The following is a 24,171-nucleotide window of genomic DNA, read 5'->3' as shown; positions in this document are numbered from 1 at the left end:
TACGTGACATGCATGTAACAGAATGCTACAGTTAAGTCAAACAGCCATGTAACCATGAAGGATCAGACTGAGCTCAGCCCTAGAGGAGTCGTCTCTGTCAGCATAGCCGCCTTTATCCCCCAAGGGACCTCACATCTGCCTTTGGAGTAACCATTCCTTCTCTCCCTTTCCTACTTAGTCTTAGCTGCCAAGTATGTACACACGAATGATGTCATTTTGTTTACCTAAAACGGAATTTTACAAAAGCAGATTAACAGTGTACAAACTCTTCTGTGGTTTCTTTCACTTACCATCTTATTTTTACAGTTTGCCTTAATTGACCTCACATTAATGCATGGGATTAATTTATGTGCTTTGGTTTATTACATCCCACTGAATGAATTGTAACAGTTTATCTAATCTACTGGTGGTAGTGGTTTGATCTTGATTATTTGATATTATGCAGTAGTGTAAGCAAGTCTTGAACATGTGTGTGAGTGTGTATTATATACATACATAATATATATATTATTTGTGTATATATATTATACACACACAGATACACACATTCCTGTGCAGTTACACATATTTCTGTAGGGTGGGCCGTAGGGGATTGCTGGGTATGTAAATCACTGGCTGCCTCTCTGATTCCTGAGGATCAATGCCTAGCAGTAAAATTAATGAATCAGAAATTGTAACCATGTAAGGCGATTTCAGAATCTCCTTGAACATCATTAACAAACAGTCATTATTCAACTTTAAAACAGCAAGGTCTCCTGTAGAACCTTGGAGACAACATTGATCTTAACTTTTTTTTTTAAGATTTATTTATTTATTATACCTAAGTACACTGTAGCTGTCTTCAGACACACCAGATGAGGGAGTCAGATCCCATTACCGATGGTTGTGACCCACCATGTGGTTGCTGGGATTTGAACTCAGGACCTTTGGAAGAGCAGTCAGTGCTCTTACCCGCTGAACCATCTCATCAGCCCCACACTTGGTTTCTAATGCAGTTCTGCTGCTGTGTCAGTAAAGGCAAGTACACTCTTTCTTTGCACTGGAAACAGTGGCTTTATTCTTTCTGGAAATGTATTACAGGTTGCTCACAACTTATTCTTTTGGGTTTATATAGTAATGATGGCTAACGTCCTAGACAGAACTGTTGACAAGTCTCAGTGTATAGAACTGTCACATACAGAATTCATTATGGAAAACTGTGTGATGATACTGTGTGACTCATTATTCATGGCTTGGGGACTCAGTTTCCTCCACTTGAACAGAAGTTTCTGGTCACTGATCGCCCGAATGCGTTTCTGTGTTGTTACTGTTTTCTTTATCAGGTGTAGTCCTCGTCTCCCCTTTCTGTGTTCCTCTACGCTGAATCAGGGCCCGGCACACAGCTGCCTGGCTGGGATGGTTGGTGATCTGTGCTGGGTGCTGCTGGTGCTGTGTGTTTGTACTCTGCTCCAGTATGATCAGCTTTTGGATGAACGCACGCCTTGATCTACAGAGTGTATTTTAACATAGGAGATGGCAGTTTACTTGAAAGTGATTCTCCAGGTAATCTGAAACACTTACCCTGGTATCTAAACGAAACCTGATCTGGAGGCTCTAAAATTTAATGTCTGCCTTTCTAAGATTCCTTGAGAATTTTCAGACTTATAATATTCTCTGTCTTGGCATCCCAGATAGACATAGAAGTTGACTGGCAGAAAGGAAGCAGAGATAATGTTAAATAGAAGAGTTCTTAGCACTTTGTACCTGGAAATATTTGAAGACATTGGCTGACTTTCCTGCCCACATCTTGGGAAAGTAGGAAATGAGTTTCCATCTTGTGTTAGCTGAAAGATGAGATGGCATTTAATCTGTTAATTATTCCTGAAAAGTGGGAGTTCGTATGGAAACAACTTTACTTAAAATCACAAAGACATTCTTTGTAGCCTGTTTTATACAATATAGTTCTACTTTAAAAAAAAGTTTCTAGGGCTGGAGAGATGGCACAATGGTTAAGAGCACTGACTGCTTTTCCAAAGGACCCAGGTTCAATTCCCAGCACCTACATGGCAGCTCAGAACTGTCTGTAATTCCAGGATCTGACACCCTCACATAGACACATATGCAGACAAAACACCAGTGCACATAAAATAAAAATAAACTTTAAAAGGGTTTCTACCCAGCTATGTGTGTTTTAATAGACTGTCCTGTGGCCTTTCCTTTTTCTCAGAAGACAGTTGAGTAAACATCAAAGCCATTGGTTTCATTTTCACAAGACAAATCCATTCTTGGAGAAACCAGAAAAACAGAAGAGATGCTGGCATGACGCAGTGCTCCCTGCCCCAGAAGGGCAGTCTGCAGGAGGCAGGTCACTTGGCCCCTGGTGTTCACGGGTTGAGAAAACAGAGGCCGATTGCTGGCATGTTGCTCTTGTTCCCCCGCAGACTCACCAACGGTCAAGGGTAGAGTCCAGGGCCGGGGATTCCTCAGGATGCTCCTTTTCCATCAGTCCGTGCTCAACACGCTATGCTGAGGGAGCAGGCAGGCCACAGCCACACCTTCTCTGCCCAGCCAGAGAAAGCAGGAGTGGCCATTTTGACTTTACCCTTGCCACTACTTGGTTTGTAGGTCAGTTATTTCATTACTTTATCAGTAATAGCAAATGACTTGCAGAGTACCCCCGTTGACGATGACTCAATACCAGTATTTTTTATCTCAACAGTCCGCTCTCCCTGCCTGCTTGCCAGTGGTCCTTTTTCATCATTGGTTTTCTGTAAATCGTTTTTGTCAACTGACTTGAGAGCTTTCTGAATACTGGAGGATCGTAGGATAATTTGAGAAACCCTTTTCTTTGCAAAGCATATAAATTAATGCTGTTTGGGAGAATCAGTTTACCATATTGGGAAAATTACCTGACCTTTTCCAAGGTCATCTAAATGGAAGGTTAATTAACCTAGCACATATTTTGAGAATTTAATGAAAAACATCATGAGTGCACTTGATAAGTACTGATTCAGCTTGGGTCCAGAGAGCCATGCAAAATGCCACCAGTAGGTAAGTTACATGAAGACCTGGGGCTAGGGCGGTGCTCATACACATCTGTTGTTTGTGGAGGCCAGAGGACAACTTCTGTTCCCACCCACCTTGTTTTGTTGTTTTGAATCGGATCTCTCACTGACCTGGAATTGACCATGTAGGCTCTGTTGGCTGGCCATCAAGCCTGCAGGTGATCCAGCTGCCTCCACCTCCCAGCTCTGGGATTACAAAGATGTGCTATCATGCTCAGCACATTTTTCCAATGTATTCATGTATTTAAGTACTTGTGTGCCAGGTGTGGTGGCGCATGCCCTTAATCCCAGCACTTGGAAGACAAAGGCAGGTGGATTTCTGAGTTCGAGGCCAGCCTGGTCTACAGAGTGAGTTCCAGGACAGCCAAGGCTATACAGAGAAACCCTGTCTCGAAAAACCAAAAAAAAAAAAAAAGGTGCTTGTGTGCCATGTATGACTCTATACCGTATGTGTGCAGTGCCCTTGGAGGTTGAAGAAGGTGTGGGATCCCTTGACACTGGAGATGAAAACAGCTGTGAGCTGTTGTGTGGGTACTGGGAATCAAACCTGGGTCCTTAACAAGAGCAAAAAATGCCCTTAATCACTGAGCCATCTCACCTGCCTGCCTGCCTGCCTTTCTCTTTTTTTTCTTTCTTTTTTTAAAATGTGTATTCTGAGGCTCTAACTCAGGTCCTGTTGCTTGCAAGGCAAGCACCTTTCTGATTGTTCTATCTCCCCAGCCCTGAAGAATATTTCTTTTTAATGTGAGCTGAGAGCTGGAACCAAGAACTGATGCTAGGGCTTCATGAACGATGGTTTAGCTGGGCACATGGCGTTGCACACCTTTAATTCTAGTGCTCAGGAGGCAGAAACAGATGGAGTGCTGTGAGTTGGAGGACAGCCAACATGGTAGGTTTCAGGACAACCAGGGCTGCATAGAGACCTTGTCTTAGAAACAAACATACACAGAAAAGGAAAGAAGCTGAGTAACCTCAACAGAGTCGTATCCCTGCGTACTGTGTGCTTCCCCAGTGACTTCTCAGGAAATATTTCAGTAGCCAGTGGTAAAAGCTTATGAGGCCAATTCTAGCCACAATACTACTGTTTCCATGGTAACCATGGAATGACCCATACTCTGCATGAGGCAAGATGGGAGGAGTATTTTCATTGACAAACATGCAGTGTTACTGGTAGAATACCTCATTGGTGTATTAGTAGGCTACTTGGCTGCTGTATTCAAATTTTAACCTTTTCCCATATTGCATGTTTGAACATTTTAGTAAAAATACTTTATTTAAAAAAAAAAAAAAGGCCGGGCGTGGTGGCGCACGCCTTTAATCCCAGCATTCGGGAGGCAGAGGCAGGCGGATTTCTGAGTTCGAGGCCAGCCTGGTCTACAGAGTGAGTTCCAGGACAGCTAGGGCTATACAGAGAAACCCTGTCTCAAAAAACCAAAAAAAAAAAAAAAAAAAAAAAAAAGGAGGGGCTCTCTGTGGGTTTTTTTCCCCTCTGTAAGAAAATAGCATTTTGTTTAAATTCTGATTATTTTGTACAAAATGGATATATAACGGAGAGCTTCAGATTTAATTTATATAGAGTTTTGTGATAGTTAACAAGTAGGGCCAGGTTGACAAGAGGGGAGTTTTATACAAGTAATGGACAGGAGTTAATGATAAAATGTTTAATATCTAAAGATATATTTTCTCTTGCTAAAAATGGAATCCATTTTGCAGCTTTGAGATTTTTTTTTACACTTTGTTTTTCCCCTGTTGTAAAAAATCTTAAGTAGAAAATAACTCCATATGCTTATTTTCTCTCTGTATAACAAATGTGTCTTGTCTGGGCCTGTCCCAGTTCTGAGGCCTGGGATTGTGACTAGCAAGCCAAGCAGAGGCCCTGACCTTCTGGAACTTAGTCAAGGGCAGAGAGCTATCAATTCAATCACCAAAGAGTTGTATGTCAGGTGTAGTAAGTGGTACAGAGAAAAATTAAACATAGGAGGATAGCATGAATTCTGTACCTTTCGTTTCAAAATACCTTCATCCAGTTAGTAAAGGTCCGAAGTTTATTTACTGCGTAGTCCTGGAGGCTGGGAAGTCCAAGAGCGTCGTATCAGTATCTGCTCAGCATCTGACAAAGCCCCTGGCAGCCTGGTGACAGCAGAGGGCATCACAGATGACAGCAGAGGGCATCACGGGACAGCAGAGGGTATCACAGGGCAGTTGTACTAGCTCAGGGTGGGGTCTCTCTCCCTCCCCACCCCTCTTTTGGAAAGTATTCTTCTCTCATACAATACAACAGTTTCCCTTCCCTTAACTCTTCTCAGTCTCCATTTCCCCTCTCCCCTGTGTCCACTCCTGTCTGTCTCCCTTCAGAAAAGAGCAGGCCTCCAAGAGAGGCCCAAACCAGTAAACAAATGCAGCAAGACAAGGCAAAACCTCACACTGACACTGGACAAGGCAACTCAACAAGAGGAAGAGTCCCGGGAGCAGGCAAAAGAGTCAGAGACACATCTGTTCCCCTTGTTAGGAGTCCCACAACAATGCCAAGCCAACAGCCACAGCATATATATGGAGAGGATGTGGTGTAGACCCCTGCAGGGTCTGTGCTGCTGCATCAGGCTCTGTGAGCGCATGTGTACCCTACATAGTATATTCAGAGGGCCGTGTTTTCCTGGAGTCCTCCATCCTCTGTGACAACTAGTCTTTCCGTCCCCTCCTCTTCTACTGGAAACTCTGAGAGATGGGGGAGGGACCCAGTGGAGACCTCTAGTTTAGAGTTAGTCTCAGCCCCTCCCTCCCTCCCTCTCCACCCCCTCCATAATATCTGGCTGTGGATCTCTGCATCTACTCCAATCTCCTGTTAGTGGAAGCCTCTCTGATGACAACTGGATAAGGCATTGATCTATGAGTATAGCCAAATGAAATGGTCAGTGTGTGTGTGTGTATGTCCAGTCTGGTTCTAGGCTTCCAGGCAGTGTCTGGCATGGGCTCCCTCTTGTGCAGTAGGGGCATCAAGTAAAATCAGACTTTGGTTGGCCACGCCCCTAAGTTCTGCGCCATCATTGCTCCAGCACATCTGGCAGGCAAAACAGATTGTCAGTCAAAGGATTTGTGGCTAGGTAGGTGTCTGGTTTTCTCTCTGGGTTTGACTTTTCTGTGTTCAGTGAGCTGTTTGGATGTTGTCCTGGGCAACGGGGCTCCTGCTGTGAGTTTGCTGGGGGCGATCCTCTGTCCTGCCCTCAGCCTGGGTTGTTTGCAGATCTCCACAGTACCCCATCCTCACCCCCACTCCCACCCCCAGCCAACAACTCAACCGAATGCAAACCAAACCCACCATTGAAAGCCCTGCCCAGCTACAAGGATGGCCAGTTCAGACTTCGCCTCCTCCATTGCTACGAGTCCTCACTAGAATCATCTTTGTGGATTTTAGAAAGTTCCCTCTGAACTAGATTTCCATATCATCCCCGGATGCCTCCCAATTCCAGCTATCTTTCCTTGCACTCTCTTCCTCCACCTCTCCCCACTTCCTGTCTCCTGTTGCTCCCATCCTACTTGTCCCCAGTTCACCCACAGTACCTAGTTCCTTTTTCCAGGGAGATCCATGTGTCCCCCTGTTGCAGGATATTTGATTACAGTGTGAAGCCACAATTGTGTTATTTACCAAAAACCAACCAAACAAAAACAGCTTCTTTCTGGTTGTGGTGTGGCTCAGCCCTTAGCACACACCTTTAATCCCAGACAATGAAGGTAAAATTAGTTTGTAGAATGAAGCACCTGTGTTTAAAAGTGATGTCTAATTGAGTGGCAGACAAAGTGATGAATCAGAGAAAATTTTGACAGAATAGGATAAGCCCAACTCTCAGGAGAACAGAGAGGAAAGAGAGGCTACTAAAGAGAGAACAGTGCAGAGAGAAAGGGGGGGTGCAGTTTCACAGAGACAGGTTGAAGAGTGAACAAGCTAGACACAGGTAAAGGTAGAACGAGCCACAGGATGAGGAACCAGAAGATTAGAACAGACTGCCAAAGGTAGTTTGAGGCCAAGGAGAGCAATTCAGGAGAAGCCAAGAGAGAGAAGCCAGATTGACTCAGTCAGCTTACAGAGGAGTTTGGACCAGAACAGCTGAGTAAACCAGCCAGCCAGAGCTCAGGAAGAGCAAGGAAGGGAGAGCTGATTCCTCAGCAAGTCTCAGAGTCTGAAAACACTCTAGGCCTACAGTGATTGTGCAGGGTCAGAAGCTTCCAGGACTAAGTATAGGTTAGCAGACGGAGGCAATAAACCTCCAGGGTGAGAGTTATTCCAGGCAGAGAAAAATACTTTTATATCCACCCCTAGAGCCTTCCTCTGGACTCAACCTCTCTGGGTCTGTGGGTTGTTGCTTGATTATAATTTAGTTCACAGCTAATACCTACTTGTAAGTGAATATATACCATATTTGTCTTTCTGGGTCTGGGTTACTTCACTCAGGATGACCTTTGTTTTGTTGTTGTTGGTGGTGGTTTTTTTAGTTGCATCCATTTGCCTGCCGATTTCATGTCATAAAGAAATGCCCCATATTTCCCTTATCCATTCTTGGTTTGAGGGACAGCTAGGTTGTTTGCAGTTTCTGGCTACTACAAATGAAGCTGCTGTGAACACAGTTGAGCACGTGTCCTTGTGGTAGGATGGGGCATCCTCTGGGTATATGCCCAAGAGTGGTGGGGTAGTTGGGTCTTCAGGTAGATCGATTCCCAATTTTAAGAGGAATCATCATATTGATTTTCATAGTGACTGTACAACTGTGCACTCCCAGCAGCAATGAAGTGGGAAGTATTCCACATCCTCGCCAGCATGAGCTGTCACTTGTGTTACTGATCGTACCCATTTTGACAGGTGTAATATGAAATCTCATAGTAGCTTTGGTTTGAGTTTTGTTGCTGATGGCTAAGCATGATGAGTATTTAAGTATTTGTCAGCCATTTAAGATTATTGAGAATTCTTTTTAGATCTGTACCCCATTCTAAATTGGATTATTTGGGGGTTTGATGTCTAGTTTCTTGAATTCTTAGTTTTGGATATTCCACATCTGATAGAATTGGCTTTAAAAAGTAATCCTATTCTGTAGGCTGCTGTTTTGTCCTATTGACTTTCAGAAGCTTTTCAGTTTCATGAGGTCCTATTTATTAATTGTTGATTTTAGTCCCTGTACTCTTGATATTCTGTTCAGAGAGTCATTTCCTGTGCCAATACATTCAAGCTTATTACCCACTTTTTCTTCTATCAGGTTCAGTGTATCTGGTTTTATGTTGAGGTCTTCTATCCACATGGACTTGAGTTTTATGCAGGTTGATAAATATGTATCTGTTTGCATTGTTTTATGTGCATACATTGCAGTTTGGCTAGCACCATCTGTGCAAAGAGTTAATGTCAGTACTCCTCAACTTATGCCACAAAATAGAAGGAACATTGCCCAATTTATTTTATGAGACCACAGTTACCCTGATACCCAAACCACATAGAGACTGAACAAAGAATTGCAGACCAATTTCCCTTATGAACATAGATGCAGAAATACTCAATAAAATGCTTACATACCGAATCCAAGTACACATCAAAAACATCATTCATTATGATCAAGTAGGCTTCATCCCAGGGATGCAGGAATGGTTCAGTATCCTAAAATCCATCAATGTAATCTACCAGACAAACACACTGAAAGAAAAAAAAAACCACAGGATCATCTCATTAGATGCTGAAAAGGCCTTTGACAAAATCCAACACTCCTTTATGATAAAAGTCTTTCAGAGATCAGGGATATGGGCACAGACCTAAACATAATGAAGGCAATCTACAGCAAGCCTACAGCCAACATCAAAGTAAATGGAGAAAAACTCAAAACAATTCCACTAAAATTAGGAACAAGACAAGGCTGTCACTCTCCATATTCAATATAATACTTGAAGTTTCAACTAGAGCAATAAGACAACTGAAGGAGATCAAAGGGATACAGATTGGAACAAATGAAGTTAAAGTATCATTATTTACAAATGATTTGATAGTATACATAAGTGGCCCTAAAAATTTTACCAGGGAACTCCTACAGCTGATAAGCATTTTCAGCGAGGTGGCTGGATACAAGATAAATTTAAAATAACAAAACAAAACAAAACAAAAAAACCACTCAGTAGTCCTCCTATCTATACAGATGACAAATGGACTGAGAACAAAATCAGAGAAACAATACCTTTCACAACAGCCTCAAGAAATGTACCTTGGGGAAATGCTTACCAGGCAAGTGAGAGACTTGTATGATTAAAAACATCAAGTTTTTTGAAGAAAGAAACTAAAGATACCAGAAGATAGAAAGATCTCCCATGCTCATGGATTGGTAGGATTAACATAGTAAAAATGGTCACCCACCAAAAGCAATCTCCAGATTCCCTGCAGTCCTCATCAAATTCCAACACAAATCTTCACATACCTTGAAAGGACAAAGCACAGCTTCGTATGGAAAAATAAAGTAAGGACAGCTAACGCAATCCAGAACAATAAAAGAACTGCTAGAGGTCTCACCACTCCTGCTTCAGCATGTGCTACAGAGCTGTAGTAGTAAAAACTGCACGGCGCTGGATAAAAGTAGACACATTGATCCAAGAATCAAATTGAAGATCCAGACATAAATCCACACAACTACAAAGACCTGGGGTGTGCGTGTGTGTGTGTTCATATATATATAATATATGCTAGAAATACACAAATACACACTGGAGAAAAGGTCCCTTTCTCTTACAAAGCCTCTAATTCCATCTGAGGGCTACCATCACGATCTCATCTAATCTGATTTTACTTTTCAAATACTCGGCTTGTAAATTTCATCAGTGTGAATTTAGAGATCAGTTTTTACAACATATGAATTGGGAGAGGGCACACATTCAAACAATGATAGCAAATATAGGGAGCCTTTCTGGTGAGTGATGAATGGACCTTGTGAAGATTAGAGGAAGAATATTTCAAGCAGGATGGTAGTAGAAGGGCCACAGGATTGAGGACAGCAACAGCAAGAATGTGGCATATAAAAAGAGAAGAAAGGTAAATGTGGGGCTGGAGCGATGGCTCAGCAGTTAAGAGCACTGACTGCTCTTCCAGAGGTCCTGAGTTCAAATCCCAGAAGCCACATGGTGGCTCACAACCATCTGTAATGGAATCCAATGCCCTCTTCTGGTTTGTCTGAAGTCAGCAAGAGTGTATTCATATAGATAAAATAAATAAATGAATATTTTAAAAAGAAAGGTAAAGAGGGCTTTATGAAAGCTCAGCAGGCGAGTGTGTAAGAAGAAAAATAATTGCCTGCAAGCTGATCTCTGACCCCCTCCTCTAGACAGGTGCACGCGCACGCACACACACACAGATAAATAAAAATGTAACAATTGTTTAAAAGATGACTTGAGATGGGAAAGTAGCCATAAAATACTGTAAGGGCCTGGAGAGACGGCTCGGAGGTTAAGAGGATTTGCTGTTCTTCCAGAGGACCAGAGTTCGGGTTCCACACACACATCAGGCAGCTCACAACAACTATAACTCCAGGTCCAAGGATCTAGTGCCTCTTTCTGGCCCCTGAGGACACACACATAAAGATAAAGAAAATATTATAAGGAGTGTGTTGCATAAAACGAAAGCTTCTAGAAGTCTTGGAGCAGTCACATGACCTGACTTAACTATTGAAAGGTGTTCTATGGCCCAGGAGAATAAGCAGAGAGACCGATAACGTGACTGTAGCCAGCAGTGTAGGCAAGTAGTCCACATGGCTGGGTGAGAGTGGAGCAGGGAGGAAGCACAGGATGCTAGATATTTATTCACTAAATACTCCCAGGGTCCAAACATGCCAAGCACTGTTCTAACAGCAGTATAAATACCAGCGTGTCATTCTTTAACATTAACATGCCTCTGAGGTAAATGTCAGAGGTTAAATTCACAGGATTGTGAAGAAGCCGCAAGTAGCAAGGGATCTCATAGCTGTAGTGGTAGATCTGCCCAATCTAGGCTACAGTGGTTAGGTTGTGTCAGTCAGGAGTTTGGATTTTAAACACACTGAGCACAGTTAAGTAGCTGTGTTAAGTAGGCAGTCGCAGGTAAGGGAACCGAACTTCAAGGGACAGGCAAAGCTGAGATAAGTTGCAAAAGAGATCTCGAAGCATTCAGGAAGAAATACCAATCTGATGTTTGTTCTGATGGTGAATCTGACCAGAGGCCGATATGAGGACAGCCTGTCCCCTAGGCCACCGCCCTGTGGTAGCATTAGCTTGGGCCTTAGCCTCAGTTACTTTATAAAACAGGATGAATTCTACTTCTTCCATAGTATCCTTAGGTAAAATAACAAATGTTAAGCAGAGCAGTGCTTGGACATAGAAAATATCTCACAAAACTTGAGGCCAGCAACATGATCTATGCTGTTAGCATGAACAGTGTCTTGAATGTACAGCCTGTTCACATACTCTTTGGTTTGTTTAATGACAAGTTCCCCAAAAATTTCAGGCTCCACACAATGGTGAGTGCATTTTGCCCCAGCTATGCGGGAGGCTGAGGCAGGAGAACAGTTGAGCCTCAAGGTTTTGAGGCAAGCTTTGAACAATAGCAAGATCCAGATGCAAAATGGGGGAGGGAGTCTGGGAGTGTAGCTCAGTGGTATAGCATGCCTGAGACCCTCAGTTCTATTCCCAATGTGGTCTTCCTTCCCCAAAATTCAACTCCCATCTTCTATCAAATGATAATGACCTTGTAAAAGAAAGGATTTTAATTGACAGTTTCTATAGAGGGCACAGGGAAAGAATTTGAGGGTTCTAAGTGTTAAAAGTTTCCACATGCAAGAGCAGTGTGAGGGCACGAGCAGAAAACCCACGGATTAGTCCTGGGTAGTTTACATCAAAGCCTGGAGAAAGTTGGCTCGAGCCTATGAGGACAAACAGTACCCTGTACCAGTGCCGGGTCATTGGCATCAGATGGAATTAGCTCTCTAATACCCTGGGGATACTGCTGGGACCTTGCTAAAGGGGCATTTCTGGGACTTAGATTAATCCTGTTTCTATTTTCTACGGTCATAGCTGGACTGACTGACTAATCATTTAAAGTATTGAAATCTCATCTCGCACAATTTATTTCGATTAAGGAACCAAGATGAGTTAGAGACATAGTCTCTGCATTTATGTGTTGGTTAAAAAAAATACCAAGTACAAGTAAATAAGTTAAAAAAAAGTGTTCTTACTCCTTAGCCATGTTTTAAGTCTAGTTAAGTCCCCTGGAAAGCTATGTTGACTGCAGGAGAAAATTTAAGTACTCGCATTTTCCTTGTTATTATTTGGCACAGCCGTGTGTCTCTGTGACGTCGTTGTCTTCGGGTGAGGACCTCGTGTTCTCCATAGATCGCATCTGTTGTGCACCTCCCCAGCCTTCCTGTTGATTTTGGAAAGTTTCACAGGCATTTCCATACCATCCTCTTCTGAAGGCGCAAACTGTTCATGATCCAGGAAGTCCACTGTATTTCCAACCCTGAGGCACCAGGTTGTATTCTGAGGACTTCCCTTCCATTACCTCCTGACCCTTTGGGGCTCCTCTTCTCTGACTGTCGGGGCTGTTAGAGAAGGGCCAGGACGGATTTGAGCTGCATTAGAGCTGAAGTTCCTTCTGTCCTCCGTTGGTCCCTTTGCCCCATTGTCATGGCTTGCTCAATCTCTGTGAGACCGGCGCTTGTTGCTGCATTTTATAAGGATGAAGATTAAAACGGTAATGTCAACGACAGCATCTAACCTTAGTTTATGTCTCTGGCACAGCCTCCGGAGGGATTCCCTCAGCCCTGGATCAGGCAGAGTTGGAATTTCTGAGGTTACACAGTACAGTAACTGTTAGAGAAGAAAAGTCACATTCTTTTTAAATACTGTGTTTGGAAGACATTATCCCCACAAGAACTCAGTCATAATTTACCTCTGTCTGCAAGGAAAGCGGATTAAGTAAGTAGTGTCCCATCTATGCTGGAGTTAAATCAAGGCCAGACCAGCAGATTAGCACAGAGGATTGTGGTATTGATTATGTAAGTCCTCAGAAAAACCTTACAAATCTTTTCTCTCAAACCTTTTTTTTTTTTTTTGGTTTTTCGAGACAGGGTTTCTCTGTGTAGCCTTGGCTGTCCTGGCACTCACCTTGTAGACCAGGCTGACCTCGAACTCAGAAATCCGCCTGCCTCTGCCTCCCAAGTGCTGGGATTAAAGGCGTGCGCCACCACCGCCCGGCCAAACCTTTTTTTAAAAAGGCTTACTTATTTGTATGAATGTTTTGCCTGTGTGTCTGTATGTGTATACACCACATATATACCTGGTGCTGATGGAGGTTAGAAAGGGGCATCAGATCCCCCAGAAATGGAAGGAAGATGGGCACCAAACATCAGTACAGCCACAAGTGCTCTTAACCTCTGAGCCAGCTCCTCAGCCCCTTCTCTCTAAATTCCTATTTATTTGTGTATTTATTTATTTTTATAAACTATCAAGAGGGGTCTGATAGTGAATGATGGTCTTCTTTCATAAGTGAAAGCGGACTAGCATGTGTCCTTTTCCCTCAGTGGATGCTTGGACTGCTGCGGCTCCTGGTCTCTGACACTGAGGGGTTACCTCAGTGATGGGGAGTCAAAGAATGGTCATGACAGAACTGCTACTATGTTCTGTGTCTGAAGCTAGCTCAAATCAAAACCAGAGTAAACCAGCCTTCTCTCTCTCCAGGGTATACACGTCTTAAATGTCAGAGTGGCTTTCACGCATACTGCTTCTACACAGGGCCACAGGCCACAGCAACCTCATCAGGTCTTTCCTGTGAACTCACGTGCATTCCCATGCTAGAGCACTGGACATTATTCTAGAGCAGGAATTCTTACCAGCCCTGACAAGCATCTAGAACATGGCTATTTGTTTTTTAGCCCCCACTCCCCAAAAAAGGAAAGAACATGAAATGGAAGCCAAGAGTTTACTGGCCTGGCCCTCACACATGTTCATGCCTTATGCTGATAAGTCTGTCTCTTTTCACTGTGCCTCAGTTCCACACTTGCAAATTTAAATTAGTGGCTTAAACCAGATCCTACCAAGGTTTCAACTTTTTCAAGTTATGTATGTTCTTTATAGGAAATATCAGTATTCTATTTCAGACTTTTACTTAATAATAATAACTGTCTGGGGCTGGAGAGATGCCTCAGCAGTTAAGAGCACTGACTGCTCTTCCAGAGGTCCCGGGTTCAAATCCCAGCAACTACATGGTGGCTCACCACTATCTGTAATGGGATTGGATGCTATCTTCTGGTGTCTGAGGACAGCGACAGTGTACTCATACAGTCAATCAATCAATCAATTTTTTTTTAGAAGTAGGAATGATTTAAAATAATAATAGCTGTCATATACTACATGCTTAATCTGCACCAAACATCTTGTGGTTTTTGTTTTTCAATGCTGTCTTTCATACAGGGTAATCAGTCACCTTTCAGATAGGGAAATTTGTATAAGTAGTTGAATGATTCTCTCAGAGACATGTAGCTGTGTATTTTGTTCTTCTTTCTCTTAAGCTAATTATCATACTTTGCCTTAGTCCTGTGCTTAACCCACCTGCTAATTTGTACAAATGTGTATTCTTTGTTCTGCCTTGGCTGTTCCACTCCAGCTGCTAAGACACAGGGAGACTCTGTGTATGTTCAGAGTGGAAGATTTTTCAAAGTAAACAATGTTGCTCTCTGGTGTTGGCTGTGCCTGTTACATCTCGTGATCAGATTCCCTGTCAGGACAGTTCTTGATCTCCATCTCTCCCAGGTTACCTACAGGGTTTTTGTTTTTTTAATCTCCTAAATTGATGTCCTCCTATGATTTTACCTATTTTTTAAAAGTAAAAAGTTTTATTTTTCCTTGTTAATAAAATGGCACCACTGGCATCCAGAAGAGAAACAAGACTCAGACATCTTATGGGAAAAGGAGTATGTATACTCTAAAGAGAGACGGTATAGATTCCTGAGAATACTCAGATATTACAGAGAGTATTCAGTGTGTTTTATACTTATCAGTAGTTATGCATAGTTGTGTAATACACTGTTGTATTTCTTTTTTTAACATACACACACACACACACACACACATATATATATATATATATATATATATATATATATATATATATATAAAAATAATTATTTAGTGTATGTGTGCTCTGCTGCATATACAGCCATAGGCCAGAAGAGGACATCAGATCCCCCTTACAGATCAGCCACCATGTGGTTGCTGGGAATTGAACTCAAGACCTCTGGAAGAGCAGCCAGTGTTCTTAACCTTTAAGCCATCTCATCGGACCTTACACTGTGGTATTTATATTTGCATATAGGGAGCCAGAGAGATGGCTCAGCAGTTAACAATACCTGAAGCTCTTATAGGGAACCAGGCAGGATTTAGTTCCTGGTATCCATGTGATCACCTGTAGTTCCAAGGGCTCTGACACCCTCTCCCAGCCTCCATGGTTACCTGCATACATGTCCACATAGTAACATGCAGACACTCATACACACAGAATAAAGATAAACCTCCAAAAGATAAAATAAATGTACATATGATGTGTGAAGAGAGCAGGGTAACTGGTTTATCTGTTTCCACATAAATTGTTTTTGTATCAAGAACAAGCAAAAGCTGTTCCTTTAACTTTGATGAAATATTCAAATAGTCACTGTTGGCAACAGTGATTATCTTCTTATAACAGTAGGAGTTATTCCCTAACTTCATCCCATGTCCACTTACCGGCCTCTCTCTTCCCCAACACCCTTGCTAACCTCTAGCAATCACTGCTCGGCCCCTGCTTCTTGGAGATCAGCATTTAAGCCTCCACCCAAAGCCCACGTGTGCAGTGCTTGTTTCCTGTGCCCGACACCCGTCACTTACATATCTGAGCGCTCTCTACTACTGCTGATGACAGAGTTCTGTTACATAGTGAATACCATGATACCATGCTATGTGTACATACTGATTTTGTCTTCAGTTCATATGCTGGAAGTCAAACCTAGACAAGATTGGACACTTACCTCATGTTCTTCTTTCCCTTTCCCAGCTTCTTCCATGTCTCCCTGCCTTGCTACCTCTCAGAATCAAAGCCTCCTTTTCTGTCACCGTCACATACACATGCACACATGCACACATGCACACAAATACAACCTGCTGGGTCTGTCTGCTGTTGCTTGTGTGTATAGGGTTACAGGCCTGACCACTTGGTATTGGATAAACAGTAGAGGGCTCATCCCTGGAGAGGACTCACTTTCCTGCTCCCAGCAGTCCTTAGCTCTGATTGCCCCTTTCCTGTTAGCACACCTATCGACGTTGCCCCTGTTAGGTCTTGTTTAGGTGATCATATTGTTCCACTATACGGGACGCTTCCCTGTCATCTCTAGAAGACACAATCCCACAGCAAATTTCCTGGTCCTCTGGCTCTTAGTAACCCTGCATCTACTCTTCAGAAATGTCCCCTGAGTCTTGGGTGTCAGGTTGTTCTCTGCAACAGTCTGTCTATTGAAAAGAGAAGGATGGTTTGGTTTGGTTTGGTTTGGTTTGGTTTGGTGAGGGCTTAGAGCTGTACTGATGTATGTGTATAAGGATAGATATGTAGAATGCTGTTAGGAGTTATGCTGGTTTAGAAAAGTGATGGTTCTCCTCTAAGGTCCAGGACCTCACTAGCCCTAAGTAGTTGACTAGATTTTCAGGACCAGGAATGATTTCCCTCCTGTTGAGCGGATGTTAAGTTCAATTAGATAGGTATTGGTTACTGCTGAGATATAAATGCCACTATTGCATCCCTAGGGACAACAGTGGCTCAATAGACTCATATCTGTGGATACTTGCTCCCTAATTGGTAGACCTGCTGGGACAGGATAAGAGGTGTGTCAGTTTTGGGCAGGCTTTGAGGTTTCAAAAGACTCACAGCATTCCCACTGTGCTCTCTGCCTCTTGCTGTTGAGGCGTGAACTCTCAGCTGGGTTGCCACTGAGCCTTGGAGCTGGAGGGTCCTGCCTGTATGCTCTGCAGCTTGAGGGTTTCAGGTTGCATGTTGATCCACTTATAGTTAATTCTTCTTGAAGGTGATAGGTATGGGTCTAATTTCATTTTTCTAGCACCTTGTGTTGAAGATGCTCTTTTCTCTAGTGCATGTTTTGGATCTTTGTCAACTATCCAATACCTATAGCTATGTGTACTCATGTGTGGGTCTTCTGTTTTGTTCTGTTGGTCTACAGTCTAGTTTCAATGACAGTAACATACTGCTTATTACTATGGCTCTGTAATATGTCTTCAAATCTGGAATGGTAATTTTTCTAGCATTATAGCTTTTACTCAGGATTGCTTTGGCTAGCCAGGATCTTGTGTGGTTCCAGATGAGGTTTTAGGATAATTTTTTTCTATTTCTGAGGATAATGAGATACAGGTTTTGATGGAATTGGTTTAAGTGTGTAAGTAGTTTTTGGTAGAATGTGGGCGGTCTTTCCATTTTCTAGTATCTATCTCAATCTTCAGAGATACGAAGTTTTCCTTGTAGAGTTCCTTCACCTCCTTGGTTAGCTTTATTAAGTATTTTACTTTCTTCTAGGACGTTGTGAGTGGGAGTGTGAGCATGAGCTCTTCCTTAGCGTATCTGTTGTCAGTGTATAGGAAAGCTGGTCATTGCCAGTTGATTCTGTGTTCCACCACTTTGCTGACATTGTTGATCATTTCTGTAAGCGTTCTCATGGACATTTTAGGATCTCTCACGTATAATAGCATCTGCAAACAGGAATACTTTGATTTCTTCTTTCCCTATTTGACTTTCTCTAGTTTCCTTCTCTTCCTTATTGCTCCCGTTAGTGCTTGGTGCTCTGTATTTGTGAGGGGTAAGGATAGCGGACAGCTCTGCCATTCTAGTTTTAATGGGTTTGTTTCCAGTTTTCTCCTTTTCAGGAGGAGGTGCCAGGGGTTTTCCTGGATAGCCTTTGCTATTAGGGCTATGTTCCTTCCAGTCCTGTGCTATTTAGGCCTTTTATCATGAAGACACTTACATTTGGTTAAAGGCCTTTTCAGCCTGTGTTGATAATGTGATTTTAGTCTTGAAGTCCTGTTTGGGTTTATTATTATTATTATTATTATTATTATTATTATTACATTTATTGACTTGTTGGCCAATATGTTGAACTATCCCTGCATTTCTGGGGTAAAGTCAACTTGGTCACGGTAGATAATCCTTTTTATTATGCCCATACTGATTTATTTACAAGCCTTTTTGTTTCTTTGTTTGTTGTTTTTTGGGCGTTTTTTTGTTTGATTTTGGTTTTTGGTTTTTCGAGACAGGGTTTCTCTGTGTAGCCCTGGCTGTCCTGGAACTCACTCTGTAGCCCAGGCTGGCCTCAAATTCAGAAATCTGCCTGCCTCTGCCTTCCAAGTGCTGAGATTAAAGGTGTGCACCACCACCGCCCGACTACAAGCCTTTTTTTTTTTTTTTTTTGAGAATTACTTAATGTGTGTTCTCCAGGGATATTGGTCTGTAACTCTTTTCCTTACTTTGGACTTAGTTGGATACTGTATTCAATTGTAGAAGGAGTCTGGAAGTGTTCCTTCTGTTTCTACTTGTTTGAATACTGTGAGAAGGATTTGAAAGTCTGGTAGCCTTGTGCTGTGGATCTCTGTGGGCCTGGGCTTGTTTGAGTCTCCCCACTTGTTACAGGTCTAGTTAGGTTGCTGTTCTCCTTTTGCTTTAACTTTAGCAGTTTGGATAAATCTAGAAATTAGTTTATTTCTTTGAGATGTTTCCAACTTAGTGGAATGCATGTTTTTGTTTTTGAAACAAAGTCTCATTGTGTATCCCTGACTAGCCTAGTAGTCTCTGTGGAAACCAGGCTGGCTTCAAACTCAAAGAGATCCACCTGCCCTCTCTAGTCCTGGGTTTAAAGGTGTGTGTTGCTTTCTAGACCCAGTGTGGGAGTACATGTCTGTAAAATATTCCCTTATAATCCAAATTTCTTGGTGTCTGTTTCAATATTTCTGATTGAGTGGCTGCCTCTCATTCTCCCCTTGGTTAGTCACGTCAACTGTCTGTCAATCTTCTTTATGTGCTCAGAGGATCAGACCTTAGAGTCATTGATCCTTTGTATTGTTTCCAGTTTATTATTTCTGTTCTTTTTTGTTATTTCTTGCTATCCCCTGGATTTTGGGTTGTTTTGTTGCTTTTCCCAGGTTCTTATGATTTATCATTAAGTCATTTATCTGTTCTCTTCCTGGTTTTTTACATAGGCACTTTGAGCAGTGCGTTTGCTCGTAGCCTGCCTTTAATGTGCCCAGAGGGTTGGTGTGTTGTCATTTTCACTTAGAGTGTTTTCTTTCTTGATTTCTTCACAACTTTGTGCACTCATGAGAGCGGTTTGGTTTGTTTTGGGTTTTTTCTGTCTATTTTATCCTTGGATGCTGATCAAGTATATGGCCTTTGGCTTTTAGGTGAAATATTCTGGATACCTGTTAGTCCATTTGATGTATAATATCACTTAATTCTGATATCTTTCTTTCTTTCTTTCTTTCTTTCTTTCTTTTTTTTTTTTGTTGTTGTTGTTCAGATGACCTATCTTTTGGAGAAAATGGAATACTGAAATCACCTACTGGTTATGAATTGATGTTAATCTGTGTTTTTAATTCCATTAGTATACTTTTATGAATTTGGGCACACCAGCATTTAATTGTAATGCTGTATGAGTTAATTTCTTATTGGTGTGATAAAACCCCATGATCAAGGTAACTTTAAAAAGAAAGCATTGGATTAGGCATGGGGTTTCAGAGGATCAGGGTCCATAATGGCGGAGGGATGGCACGGTGGGTGGCAGGGACATCCAAGAGCTCATAACTGCCAGCTGAAGCAGGAACTGCAGGCACACTGCGGATGATGTGAATCTTCCGAAACCGTAAAGCCTGCCCCAGGGACTTCCTAATCCTTCCCAAATGGTCCAGCTGCTCCACATACTCAGAGCCTGAGCCTGTAGCAGCCATTCTCATCCCATGCCCCTGCCTCCAGAGTGCTGGTATTAAAGGCTGTACCACCACTGCCTGTCCCATTTTTTTGTTTTCTTTTGGTTTTGTTTTGTTTTTATTGCCTGTTCTTGGGAGATTAAAAATCTTTGCAGACTAAGAACTTGAATTATTTTAACTTTGGGATTTTACATTTGATCTGTTTAATTTTTTTGTTTGTTTGTTTTTTTGGTTTTTTTGGTTGGTTTTTTTTTTTTTTGTTTTGTTTTGTTTTTTCGAGACAGGGTTTCTCTGTGTAGCCCTGGCTGTCCTGGAACTCACTTTGTAGACCAGGCTGGCCTCGAACTCAGAAATCCGCCTGCCTCTGCCTCCCAAGTGCTGGGGTCACAGATGTGCATTGCCACGCCCAGTTGAATATGTTTATAATTTAGAGGAGAAACACAGAGATTAAATGACTCATTTAATTTATGGACATCATATGGAAAGAATGAAAAGCTGTTTGCTCTTTACTTTTTCCATGTCACCTTCTGTCGTCTCTTTAGAGAACCTGCTAGTACCTAGCTCAGAGATGTCACAACTCACTGTGCAGCTAAGGCCTTCATGATGCTTCCTGATACTTTGATCAGAAAACAGATAGAGCCTTAGAGAGGAGTGTAAGTGTGTATACACACTTAAGAGGTGATTGTGTGTGTGTGTGTGTAGCTAATATTCTTTTAGTCATATCTAAAGATCTGAACTTGATCAAAATAGGGACATAGATTGTTCAACAGGCTAAGATGCTTCCTACTAAGCCTGACAACCTACGTCCATCCCTGAACACCCCCATGGTGAAGAGAGACTGAACCCCTTCTCTAGGGCAGTCCCATTGAAGCTGGTTACCCCAGGAGCGTTCCTCGGGCCGGCTGGACTGGAGAGACTCACCCTTCCCTGAGTTACCCCAGGGCTTTACAGATCTAAGTGTGTTTGAGGGGAAGAAGAGGAAAGAGGAGGGCACGCTCTCTCACACGCAGAACCTGACTTTAGATGTGTGTGTACACGGCAGGAAAAGAGAGGAGAACACTTGGGAAAGGGACCAAGGGAAGGGTCTGGGTGTGGATGTGTACAGAGCACATGATAAACACACACGGAAGTGACATGAAGAGCCCAGGGTTGTGTATTCTTTAAACAGTATTTTTTTTATCTGAATATTTCAACCTCCCAAATTTAATGAATTCACAACAAGCAGTCAAACTGTAGTGTGTGAGAGTTTTAATGATGGGCCCTCCATGCCATTGTAAGAAATTTCAAGTGTGCTAAATAAAACCTCTTGGCATTTAAAAATGGCTTGCCCATGTGTGCAGTGGGAGTAGGGGAGGGGGGTAAAGCTCCTTCAAACTGTGGGAGGCAGGATTGCAGCCCAGCTCTGAGGGCAGCCCAGGACTTATTCCCTCCTGTTGTCCCTGGTCTGTGGCAGCTCCTCTCCCTCCTTCCCTGCATGTGTTCCTCCTCAGAGGTAGCACAGGAAGTGTCCCCACAGTCGCTGCCTTGGTAAAGGTTACTGCTGTGACTTCCACGGGAGAAGGTACCTGTTTGATAGTGCTTGAGAAATCTAAAACGAGCTAGCAGTAACTGAAAGTAAGCTTGAGTTCTAACAGAAAGGGTGTTTGCTTTGGATTTACCCTGCTTTGTGTTTTTTGATTTATTATTTAAAAGGTAAAAATAGAGAGTCTGGCTGCTAGGCGTGGTGGCGCACGCCTTTAGTCCCAGCACTCGGGAGGCAGAGACAGGCAGATTTCTGAGTTTGAGGCCAGCCTGGTCTACAGAGTGAGTTCCAGGACAGCCAGGGCTACACAGAGAAACCCTGTCTCGAAAAACAAAAGAACAAGACAAACAAACAAACAAAAAGTTTTCATTTAGCAGAAATATGTTAAGACTTATATGTGGTTCTCTAGTCCAGTGAGGTAATATATGCTAAGTTTATGGAACCAAAGCAGGAGCAAAGATAGACAACTGATGACATTCTTCTTGAAGGTAAAAAGAGCTGTTAGAGACAGACCCTTTATGGAGTGCCTCACGGAACAGCTCAGCAGACACCTCACCAATGTCATCCCCCCTTCTCTGAAAACAATTTCTAACTATTCCAGAGCATGGTGATCTTTCCCTCGAGCTTTCTCAGCTCCAGCACCCTCAGATTGATCACAGAGTGCCCTTGCTGGGCTCTGTGGCTTTCCTCTGACAGGGCACCATGTTGGGCTTCCCCTGGTGACATCAGGCTCTTGTGAGAGGTTCATGCATGACCAGGGAGACCTTGCTTCAGATCACCTTTGAGGACCCCAACCCAGACAGCTGGGAGTGTCACAAGTGTCCCTCAGAATTCATGTTCCGATCCATACTATACATGATGGGGAGCTCTAAACAGCATTCATGTTGAAGAGAAGCCATACAACAACAGACAAGGTAAAAAGATGTCTGTAGTGATGGCTGGGGAAATGGAGGGGAGGGGCATGATAGAGGATTCCTGAAGGGGCTGAGGGATCTGTAATCTTAGTGCTTAGGACTGGTGCAGGAGGGTTGCTGTAAGTTCAGCCCAGCCCAGGCTACACAGTGAGGCCTGTCTCAAAATAATCAAAAGCCCAAGGCAGAAGGTAGTAAGGCCATTTTAGTGTTGTAAAACATTGATACTTTCTTACTTTAGTAGATACTTTGTGAGCTTCTGTATACAGAATGATGCTGATGATAGCTAGCATTCGAGGGCTGACTTGTTTCTGGACCTGTTTCCTCTGGTCAGTGAAGTAGCCTCAGACCTAGGCTGTCATTTATGGTGAAAATGGAAACCAACACTCACCCTAAAGTTCTGTGGGACACACGTGCAAAGAGAGACTTGAAAATCACAGCAGACTTCTCTTGCACACTCCCTTTGATCCATTCTGAAAACATCTTGTCTCTTGCAGGCATCTGAAGTTGAGAGACAGCTCTCCATGCAGGTCCATGCTCTCAAAGAAGACTTCCGGGAGAAAACTTCCTCCACCAACCAGCATATCATCCGGCTGGAGAGCCTGCAGGCCGAGGTGAGTGAGCCCCTGCGTGGCCGCGCCTGAAACTGTCCTCTGGGTATTTGGATAAAGAGTCCTCTGGGCTTGGCAATAAACCCCCTGCTCTCTAGAAAAAGTTCTGAAACATCCAAAGAGACGTTCCTGTGAGAACCTAAGTGGGCACACTTGCTCCTTGCTCCTGTGGGCAGCCTGTTGTCTGGAAGAATAAAGCTGTTGAGAGTTACAGCTGAGGGAGTGGAAATCAGGAATGACCTACTTTTTACTGAACAGTTCCTACAGGAAGCACCTTGCTGGTCTACCACACACAACTGAGGAAGGATGTTGCCCCCTTCTTCATTCCTCTTAGGTCTAGCTCAGTACACCACCATGTTCCAGGCATCATACAGAGAACTCTGAGTACTAACTCACCAGAAGCCCCACAGAGTAGAACAGAAACCTCTGCTTTATAGAAGAGGGTGACAGCAGATGCTGTTGAAGAGTTAACAATGAGAATACTTTGTATGATACCTGAAACGTGGTGGTAGTGTAACCTGTTTGAGGCCAGAGCATGGCAGCAAGGGTTGTGCCACCGGCTAGACCAGGGCAAGAGGAATGTCGTGCTTGTGGAGTGGTCCTGTGAGCAGCATGGGGTCTGCACACAGAGCAAGAGTCACACCAGCTGAAAGGGGGCTCTTCCTGAGGGCAGAGCCCACCTGATCCGCTGCAGGGACCGTCATCCCTTTGCCTGGTGAGACTCTGAGAGACAGTGCAGAGCCAGACGGCAGGAACCCCTGACCTGTGATGAAGGGCTCAGCCATCGTGCTCAGCCCAGAGAAACCTTCCCTGCGTCATAAGTGACCTGAGGATGTTTTTCCTAAAGTCTGTCAATATCTTCTCTTTTCTGCCTCCTGTTCCCCTCTTTCCTCCCTTCCCTTGGAATTCCCACCGATATTGAGCAGCAGGTCCTTGAAGTAAGTAGAGATTGCTCCCGTGGGTTCGGCATGCCTGTCTGTGACCATTCGTGTGCATGACTTGCCATTCTACTGCCCTGCCAGGCGCTCCCGCCTCCAAGCTGCCTGCCTTCCTCTTTGCTCCATCTGTTCATTCTCTCTAGCCCCTCAGGAACC

The 24,171-nt window shown here is 43.2% G+C and overlaps 1 protein-coding gene across 3 annotated transcripts in view; it reads left to right on the top strand.

The window, feature by feature from the left end:
- The window catches only part of Bicdl1 (BICD family like cargo adaptor 1), an 82,992-nt gene that overhangs the window by 34,727 nt on the left and 24,094 nt on the right, over positions 1-24,171 (top strand). For all 3 annotated transcript variants that reach the window (XM_029477602.2, XM_021163032.3, XM_085837067.1), the window contains exon 3: positions 22,964-23,080. In XM_029477602.2, the coding sequence (XP_029333462.1) occupies positions 22,964-23,080 (117 nt within the window). The remainder of the gene's footprint in view (positions 1-22,963; positions 23,081-24,171) is intronic.

Source organism: Mus caroli, unplaced genomic scaffold (assembly GCF_978045245.1).
Source record: "Mus caroli unplaced genomic scaffold, Mus_caroli_1 scaffold_4, whole genome shotgun sequence".
NCBI classification, from domain to species: domain Eukaryota; kingdom Metazoa; phylum Chordata; class Mammalia; order Rodentia; family Muridae; genus Mus; species Mus caroli.
The sequence above is the reverse complement of the archived record's forward strand: the minus strand, read 5'-3'. Positions and strand labels throughout refer to the sequence as shown.